General features: G+C 41.4%; 1 protein-coding gene across 4 annotated transcripts in view; it reads right to left on the bottom strand.

Annotated features, from left to right (window-relative positions):
* Positions 1 to 10,691, bottom strand: part of LOC128732742 (protein tramtrack, beta isoform) — a 516,078-nt gene that overhangs the window by 1,997 nt on the left and 503,390 nt on the right. For all 4 annotated transcript variants that reach the window (XM_053826074.1, XM_053826075.1, XM_053826073.1 and 1 more), the window contains one exon: positions 10,307 to 10,545. In XM_053826074.1, coding sequence (XP_053682049.1) covers positions 10,307 to 10,545 — 239 coding nt within the window. The remainder of the gene's footprint in view (positions 1 to 10,306; positions 10,546 to 10,691) is intronic.

Here is a 10,691-nt window from a genome sequence, read left to right on the forward strand (position 1 = left end):
TTTAGTATTATTTAACAAGGGTGCCAATGTGTATAACTTTCGTCGGTTCTACGATGTCAAGCCACTTATACATGGGTAAACTTTGACTGTCTTTTATACCATTTTGTTTCGCGGGTTCTGAAAGAACAAGTGATCTACAATTTGGTCTTACTACTAACCGGGTCCTCGATCCGTACTTTGTTAAGTGATGAGTCAGAAATTACTGATCCAGTACTTGATCATTTTACTCAAAGAAAAGCACTCAAAGCAGTTTACAGAATTGCCTGGAATTCCAAAAACTCGTATTGTTTTTTGTTTTTTTTTATCTAAGATCCAACCACAATGTGGATTTCAATTTTTTCCGGGTATGGACGCCGCGTATATCAGAAATAACGTGCTTTTTATTGCCTTCCGAGGAATCAATCATTTACCACTTACAGGCGTAGATCAGAGATGTCACATAGCTCCAGAAGCCCTACGATGTTTAATCGCATGATCTTGAAAGCCAATCCACATGTCCATTACGCGAGATTATTGACTGTTAATAAACATTATTTGAGCAAATGAAATCAAATATTTTCACGCGTAGTGTAGCATGTTGCACCGTCTTGTTGGAATCACAGCTCCTCCACAATAAGGGCACTCAATTGTGGTACAAAAGTGCGATCGCCATCCGGTTTGCAGTCAAATTTATACGAACGGGTTGATTATGATCTTAAGCAGCTGTTACAGGTAACTGTTACATTCGGGCTACTAATGTTACAGAATCTTTGAATCGAAACCAACGAAGAAGATCAGCGGATGGAGTTGCTGCAGAGTACTCACGGAAAGTTCATGAGCGGATTGATAAGCAGATTGGAATGAACGTGAGCGAGAGAAGTGTCCGCTTCTTGATCCAAGGCTGTTACAGGAATCCATAGTCGGTAAATTTGAATGTGGCTTTCGACAGGGTTGTTGAACAATGGACCAAATGATTACCTTGCGACAGATGCTCGACAAATTTCGAGAATTCAACCTGCAGGTTAATCTTTTAATAGACTTCAAGGAAGCGTACGACTCAGCATAGAGCCGGGTTGGCTCGTCTCTATTCAACTCGATCTTGAGCCACTCGTCACCAATTTCCCGGCCGTCTCAGGAGTCGCAAATCACTTTCGACCTAGCCGAGCCATGTTGTACATTGCACCCCCTGTTCCTTGTGCCGGTGGAATTGCTGAACGAGAACTGTTTTCGTCGCACTGTCGTCCGGCATCGCTACGACGTGTCCAGCCCACCGTAGCCTACAGACTTTCGCCAGATGTACGATAGAAATCCCCAAGTTAGAGGCGAATGCCAAATTAGGCAAAGTCTCTATAAAAATATATATCCCTAAGCAGTGCATGTAGCTCGTGATTCGTACGCCTCCGCCACTGTTGTACTCCATCAAATATCATCCGCAGCACCTTCCGCTCGAACACGGCAAGAGCGAGCAATGTTGCGAATCGAGCGAGAAGTCAACCATGCCCTTTCACACGCCAAATGCTGTGAGAAACATAGCATTCAACGCTTACGCCGCACTCGCAGGCGTAAAGGAAACAGCCACCGGTGCTGTGTGCACACATTCTGCTACCCACACACTCGCGCACGCACATCCTCACATCGTCTTCCTGCATAGCTTATTTCCGAGTTAAAAAACTCGTGGGGAATCAGCTGCCGGTGAGGCTGGTAGCGCACTAGGATATAAATTTTGCATTACTTTTTCTTTTCTGCTTCATCTTCGCTCTCGATTCTACTCACGAGCGTAAATGTGAGCCGTCGCGAGTAGTCTGTATCAGCAGGGCTGTAACGACGAGCGACGAGCGACGACTTTAGCTGTTAGCTAAACACACACTCGCAAAAACTCGTTGCAGTGCATGAAGAAATAGGAGCGGGGACTTAAAAGAGATGCTTATACCAGCGTGTTCGTTAGAATGCGTACCGTCAAACGGGGTAACTTGCAACAGCGGGGTAACATGCAACAACACTATATCGATTTAATTTTTTGTACTTTTTTACCTGTTGCTTCAATTTTTAATCTATCTCAGTCACTGAATCTTGTTGTTAACGGTTCAAAGAAGCCTTAGATACTGTTATGTTGATTTTCTGCTGTTTTGGTGATTTTTAAAAAATCCCACAAAATGGTGCTAAATTCATCGTCAATTTTTTATCTGTAAAAGGTTTGTGTCGCCCACAAGCACTCCAAATAAAAGAAGCCTAACGTACATTTTTTATAGTACAATGAATAATAAGAAAACAAAATAAGAGATTTATGATGACTAGTTTTGTTTATCCGGCTTGTTACCATATTATTCGTAAAACAAGTACTTAAACGGGATAACTTGCAACAGCTGGTAGATATAAAAAGCTGTGTTCCGTTAACTTCACGAGGCAAATTATCATTTAATTTTGCATCAAACAATACTAAAACACACGTGAAGAGTGTAAGATACTTTCGGTAAATCGGAAATAAGCCAGTTTTTCTCTGGATATACAGGAAAAGGCCATAGAAGAGGCCAAAAAGAAAATATCGTCACTGAGAGAAATCGACCAGCAATATGATATAATATGACGTAATGTACATTCATATATTACGTAACCAAGATGATTTTTAACTTCCCCGCTCCACGTAGTGACGCGATTTTGCATATCGGATTTACGACGTGTAATGCGTTGTTACACAACTCCCGTTTCCTTAAGTGCGTTACGTAATATGTGAATGGTCCTTAAAGAAGGCAGCTCTATCGGACCCAGACACGGAATGTCAACTGCATGAGTAATATAAAAAGTTTAATTCGTAATTTGCGTTACGGGACACATAAATTATTTTCACCAACGTGACATAGGACATTTATGCGTAAATTCATAGCAAGAGCATTAACCCTAGAGCGGTCGCGCTAGTGTACTGAGTACACGCGTTTTCGAAAAACGCGAAAAAATCATCGAAATTTTAATCAAATCACACCAGGTTTTGGTTGTATTCGAAGATCTACTCTTCCTCTTTCTAATGATGCCAAAATATAGAAAAAAAGAAATAAAAAAGTGGTCGAAAGATGCTTGTAAAAATGGTGTGTCCGCGCGCGTGTACTCAGTACACCAGCGCGACCACTAACGTAACTTTTTTGAAATGAAAAAAGTTACGCAAGCGGTCGCGTCGTGTACTGAGTACACGGCGGGCAATAACTCAAGTTTGTGAATAGATAGAAGGTTGCGACTTTCGACAAAGTTGCTTATCTAGTTAAGACACATCCCGTGATATACAACAAAATTCGGAACTGATTCGCTAGATGGCGCTAATAATGAAGCAATTAAATTCATTTAAGAATATTTTAAAACCGTAATGAGCTAAAAGGTTACTATTTACTACAAAGTTGTTTGTAAAGCCAAGACGCATTTGGTAACGAACTCTGAAGTTTGGAACTAGTCCGCTAGATGGAGTATACGGTGAAATTTAATTCATTTGGGGATATTTCCGAACCATGACGAGATAGAAGGTTGATGTTTTCGACAAAGTTGTTTATCATATCAATATGCTTCCGATGAAGGTAAATTAAATTCGGAATGAAGTAGTAGTAGGTGGAGATGATGAGAAAATCAAATTATTTTCGGAATATTGCGGAACCATGATGGCATAGAACACTGCTGTTCGCTACAAAGTGGTTTCTGTAGTCAAAACACGTTAGATAACGTATCGTTGTCCTTTTCATCATCGATTGCGTTGTCAATTCCAGTCAATCAACAGCTATTTTTATGGTTTCCTGAAAGAAGCAATTGATACGTATTGCTTCAACTTTTATCAAAAGACAAGATGAAGAGCACAGACTGGTCAAAATGCTTTTGACGAAGCAATTTCGTCGTCTACATCGTCTATATAGAAATATCACCAGAACAAGATTCCTGGAAACCCGTGCTGCGTTTCCATCACATTCTTAAAAAAATATTTTAGAGTGTTTGAGTCCCTATTCTTCCCAGGGTCGCTAATAGGTTTATTCGAAAACCTGGCAAACACGAATAAATGTCAAAATCTGGCGATCAATTTGACCGATGGGGAGGACTTTTTCGGGAAACGTCTTGCCAGTTTTGATCAACGCCGGTACAAAATGTTGTCTGAAATTAGGAGCGATGACTCCTTTGCAGAAGGGAGAAACAAAAATCTGGCAAAAATCTGGGACATTACCAAATATCTGGAAGATTTAGAACTTTGTCTGGCATGCAATAAAAAATCTGGTAAAATCTAGATTTATCAGCAAAGCAAAACCATGCATGGATATAAACGTCCTTCAGAACTTGACCCTTCTTTATCGATAGATATCGCTGCCGGTTATTAGAGTACAGGAAAATCACTGGGCTAGTGCAAAGATCCTATTAACTCTGAAGCGGCACCGCCCAGTCGAGACTCGAACATACGACGAGTGGCTTGTTGGGCCAGCAACGTAACCCGGAGTTAACTTGGCAGACAGGCATAATGGCAACGTTGATGCTTGCAATTATTAACGTGTGCGTGATGATAAAACCAAAGCTATTTGTTTTGCTAACGCGACAACACGACTGAAGTGCACTCTCTTGATACTCATTTGCAAAACAGCTTGCTTTTTTCATTGGGCTCGAATTCTTTACTCTTTCCTTGTATTACGTGTGTGTTATTTCCTGTATGATATAAGTGACCGTAATAAGAATATTATAGAATTGTTAGGAATCTAATGTACATTTTTCATTCTCATTATCATAGCAGGAAATAAAACAAACAAATGCTCGTTTTGTATTGTTTTATGGTAAGTGTCAACATAATTCTAACATTCTAATGTTTAAAGCATTACCTCAACATACCATAGCAAGCTTCCCTAATAACATACTCATTATAAAACTGTACAACTAATTGTTATACAACTAATGTGAGTCATTAATAAATTGATTTAAATAAAAGTATCGTAAGTGTGCTACTTGGGTAAGTTGAATAAGTATCATGTATCCCTAGGTGATATGTGCATTATTCAGTTTGTCAACATTGTCGATGATTCACAAACTCTGTTTTGAGAAAATCGTCAAAAGAATACTATTTACAAACATTTTGGTGTTCTTTTCCAGACCAGATAAGCCATTTTACCGTTTATTCGACATAAGCTGAGATATCGCAAAAAGAAATATGATTTTACCAACTGCGACATCTAGCGGGACAGTTCTGAATTGTCTAGACACACAACTTTGTCAAAAACCGCCACTTTCTATCGTATCATGGTCATGAGATATCATCATAAGATTATAATTTGACCACGCGCGCCACCTACTGAGACAGTTTCAAACTTTGTTATGAATTTCCAAATGTGTCTTGTTCGAACAAATAACTTTGTAGAACACAATAACAGTCTATCTCGTCACGACTCTGAGATATTCCAAAAAAAACTCAATATGCTCGTTATAAGCGCCATCTACCGTATCAGTTCCGAATTTTGTTATCCGCAGTCAGATTGATCTCGTCCAGATAAACAACTTTGCCAAAGACAGCAATCGTCTATCTCTTCTCAGTCCCGAGATATTAGAGATTCTAGTATCGAGATTCTAGAATCATTTGTTTTGGTCGCCATTTGCGCCATCTAGCGGATCAGTTTTCAAACTTTATTGTTCGTTTCCAGATGCGTCTTAAATTGATAAACAACTTTGTCGAAAACCGCAACCTTCTATTTCATGTCAGTCCTGAGATATAGGCAGTATTATTCGCCGTGTACTCAGTACACGACGCGACCGCTTATGTAACTTTTTTTAACGCGACCGCTCTAAGGTTAAAGCTGTATATTTATATCTATTAGTTTTAATGCGGAATACGTGTTATCAAAAAGGGCTTACAATTTTAGCGACTTTCTTTGTCCTATGGTGCTCCTATCCTCACTTGCTGGGTCTGCTTACTCCGTGCAACCGCGTATTTAATGTTGGGACTTGGTCCGAATAACAAAATCAATAATAATAGGTACAAATAATACCCTAAGCTACTCACGAAATTCGTTACACTATTTTAAAAATTTTGAAAATTAATTAGCACTTATCCAGAGATGACAATCTATTAACGGACTGAATGCAAATGATCTTGTCATTATGACTGTGTGCTGATCCAGGTCCCAGTTCTCTTTTTACCAGTGGGCCCTTCGGTAACATACGACGCTAGCGTATTGGTCGTAACGCCTGCCGTAACATTCCCGGGCCCGTAAAGCTGCTCCGGGTTCGCAGCTTTACCAGTATCAGCAACGTCTAGAACCGCTATCTTAGCTACCGGGCTGCGCATAACTCCTAGAGCAGTTTTAATCTCTGCTTGCCTGATGCGCCCATCCTTTCGAGGTATCAGCTTCTGCATTCTTCCTCGCATCCATCGGTTTCGTGCTCCTTCGTTCAGTATCTACATCACCTTCTTGCACCGATCGCACCTCAGCGAACCATTTCGTTCTGCGCGTTATTGTCGGCAAATATTCACGCACCCACCTTACCCAAAGCCGGTCTAACATATATTGGCACTGCTTCCATCCATTTCGTAGACTATCTTGCATTACCGTTGGTCCCTGTTCAGGTTGTTTCACTCTGCTAGAACTGAGTACAATAAAATGATTAGGCGTAAGAACTTCATACTGCGGCGGTTCCAATGGCATATATGTCAACGGTCGCGAATTCACCATCGACTCAGCTTCACAAAGAACTGTCTGGAAAACTTCTTCAGAAGGCGTTCGCGGCTGATTTAATGATCTCATTGCTGACTTAACAGATCTCACCATTCTCTCCCACGCTCCGCCCATGTGCGGAGAGGCTGGTGGAATAAATTTCCACTGCGTATCGGCATTTGTAAAAGTTGTCGCGAGCTCATTGTTAATCCCTCTGATCTGATCTGCAAGCTTTCGACTAGCACCTACAAAGTGGGTCCCGTTATTCGTTATCCGTGTAGAGGCGCACATCGTCGTGTAACAAATCTTCTTATGGCCAGCTTGCATGCCAACAATGCCACCGAACGTTTGGTCTGCTTACGGCCTATTTTAATCATAAATGGACCAAAGTGAACTAGTTCGTTAAACCAGTGGCTTAGCCTTTTGTATTGCCCACCATTTTCATTGTTTCACGATGTTCCTAACCGCTAAGCGAAGTCCAGAAATGTGAAATTTTTGCCGCATTTCATTCACAACTGTTTCTGAGTTTTGATGGCCATACTTCCGATGATTCCAGTCGATGATCAGCTTCGTAATGGTTTGATTCTTTAGAAGAATAATCGGATATTTCGCATCATACGTCGCGTACGGTGAATTTTCAATTCTTCCTGCCATTCGAACAATTTTATTATTATCCAAAAAGGGTGAAAGCTTTCTTAAGGTACTGTTCGGGTGCAATTTAATTACAGTGCCATCGGTTGCATGTAGCAGCTTCTCCAGTACAACAATTTCATCCGTATATTCCTCAGCTTGAGCCTCTCGCCAAATCATTCGCTCCGCACGTTCAAAATCTTTGCTCATCAACAATGCTTTTTCAGGAAATGCTTGGTTATTCCTATCCTTTCTACACCTATCGATAAAATGATACACGCAATAGTCGCTCTCACTTGGAAAATCTGGTACAATCAACTGTTCCTGACCGTATTACGTCCCGATGAACGTGAACTGGTCGAAGTTCTTCTGCAATCTCGATAGGATCTTGCGACTCTTCCGTGGGCCAAAACTCCTCCGATTGGTAGAGAAATGTTGTCGAGGCACCAACTGACTTTAACTCGAGCACCTGACTTTAACTCTGGGCCTTTATTCCATTTTGTGGCTTCGTCTGCTACATTCTGTTTTCCTGGAACAAATTTCCATTCTCCTACGCTGGTTTCTTCCAATATTGCTCCAACTCTAACAGCAACATACTGACGATATTTCCTAGTATTCGAGCGAATCCATGACAGAACGGTACAGGAATCGCTCCATATGAATCGACGAGTTGCACGAAGCGTATGATTTTCTTCAATGGACTTTAGTAAGCGTACTCCCATAACTGCGGCTCGAAGTTCAAGACGGGGTACTGATAATGGTTTCACAGGAGCAACCTTAGCCTTTGAAGCCACCAGAATACAGCAGACTTGACCACGATCCACTATACGAAAATATCCGGCGCACGCAAACGCAGTCAAACTAGCATCGACAAATACATGTATTTCCAATGATTGGTAGCTGGCTGGGTCGTATCCAGGAAAATAACAGCGAGGGATTCGAAGTTCATTTAAATGCTGTAGCTTGTCAATCCATTTTTCCCAGAGTTTCAGAATGGTTTCGTCATCCCAATCCGCACCAGATCGCCAGAGTTCTTGAATTATGATTTTACCGTGTTAATACACGGGATAAATGGGAAATCAGATCGAGTGGATCAAATAGGGACATGACCAGACGCAGTATGGTCCTCTTCGTGGGTGGAGCTTCTCCCAGCAATAAATGTTGTAGTTCAGCCGGTAACACGAATGAAAACATGAATACGTCCTCGTCGGGTCTCCACGTCATTCCTAAGACGCGCTCTGTTTTGTTCTGTTTGTCCACCGATAAATCTTTCCGGCTCGGCGATTCCGAACTCTCTGCTTCAATCCTTTTAAGCACTTCCTTGGAATTCGACAACCAGTTTCGAATTTCGAACTTTGCTTTAGCGTGCACGGTTTTCACCTCGATGGCTAACTGGATTATTTCTTCCTCCGTATCACGACTATCCAGATAATGCGTCGGGAAACTGCTTACTCCATTCTTCTGCATTTTTATTTTTCACATACTGTGCGGCGCATGGTGACGGGTGGAACCGAAAATCGCCTTGTCCATGATGTAGACTGGACCTGGAGGCATAGACCTATCCTTACGAAAGAGAAACATCTGAGCGAAACGGTCATCCTGGCGCATGCTGAGATGCATAAACATTTTTCTAATGACTCCAGCGACGGCCACCGGAGCTGTCGGAAGCGACATAGAACGGAATTTATAGCTGTCAGAAGATCCGGACCCTTCAGCAGCATAGAGTTGAAGGAGATTCCATTTACTTCCGCTGCTGCATCCCAGATTATCCGCACTTTGTCGGGCTTACGAGGATTGATGACGACGCCGATCGGTAAAAACCACGTTCGCTTTGGATCAGCCTCTTCTATTTCACGAGGGGTTACTTTGTGGGCGTATCCTTTGATCTGGAACTCACCTATAAGTTTCTCCACTTTAGCGCGTAAACTTCTCGGGAATCTCCAGAGTAGGCCAGTTTCGAATCGACCATCATCCAGTCGCACTGTTGTGTGTCGAAAAATATCCTTTGCGCGTTTCACTTCCTCACTTTCTGGCATCAGTGCAGCCGAAATTACCAAATTATCGACAGCAAAAAAGGTTTTCACCAAGTCGTGAAGACGAAGTCCTTCGTTACTCGCACATATATGAAGTAGTATCTGCTTATGCTGATCCGAAATCCGACCAAATTAGGTCGAATCCAGTCTAAATTAGTTCAAATCCAGCAGAAATTAGCCCACATCCGACCAAAATCATCCGAATCCAATCGAAATTACTCCAAAGCTACTCTAAATCAGGGCAAATCCAATCTAAATTTACCCGAATCCAATCGAAAATTGTTCAAATTCAATCCAAATTCAATGCAAGGTTCACACCAATCTCATCTGACATCCAAATTCAATGGAAATTAACTGAAATGTGATGCAAATCCAATCTAAATTGGCTAACTCCCTTCTAAATTAGTCCAAATCCCTCAAAATTAGTCCGAATCTAATCGAAAATTGTCCAAATTCAATCCAAGTCAGTCCAAATTAAATCCAAATTTGTTCAAATCCAATCCAACTTAGTCCAAAATCAATTAATGCAAATCCGCCCAAAATTATCCAAATATTATGAAAAATTTGTCCATATCCAAATACAAATTATTACAAGTTTTGAAAAATCTTCGACAAGAACGGCTTTCCTGGGCGGCTGATCAGACTGATTAAGACTACGGTGAATGTTACGTAGCATTTTGCGAATTTTGGATAGACTATCGAGTTCATTCAAATCCTATATAGGACCTCATGATGAAGATGATGAAATCTCATGGCTACTTTTCAGAAACTATTTTGGGAAATGGTGTATTTAATGAATCTAAAGTCGTAACAGATTTTCAATTACTCTTCGAGCTTTCGCTGTTAATTTTAAATCTTTTTCAAGGAATCGTCGATTACTTTTGTCTGTTTTGGTTGAAGCAATTACACCTTTTCCAAAAAGGGTACGAACAATTACGAGGCGAGATTGTGACAAGTGATTTAAAATAAAGAAGGTAAAGACAAGAGTGACAATTTTTTGCAGTAACCTACCTCAGCGCTTCCTCGGCCAGTGCCGACTGGTGGTGCAGCAGGTTCAGGATCCGCTTCGGATCGGTATCGAACAGGCCCAGCCCGAGCGGGGCAAACGGAAAGACGAACGGTATCGCACCGACGGCCGCACCGGGAAACCCGATGATACCGGTCGGTGCCGGTGGAGCCGATTTGATACCACCGGTCGCCCGGCCGTAGTTCCTGGCCGAGGTACTGCCGGCAAAGAAGTGGCTCAGGTTCTGCGAAAAGAAAATACCGGGTGATTAGTAGTTAGTTTTTTGATAGGTTAGTTGAGCATACATTTTACAGTAGAAAACGGAATTTTCTTTCTAGGTGGGGTCAAAAAGATAAACGAAGTTTATTTTTTTCTTTTTTATTGTGTGTT

This window comes from Sabethes cyaneus, chromosome 1, assembly GCF_943734655.1.
Source record: "Sabethes cyaneus chromosome 1, idSabCyanKW18_F2, whole genome shotgun sequence".
Classification (NCBI taxonomy): domain Eukaryota; kingdom Metazoa; phylum Arthropoda; class Insecta; order Diptera; family Culicidae; genus Sabethes; species Sabethes cyaneus.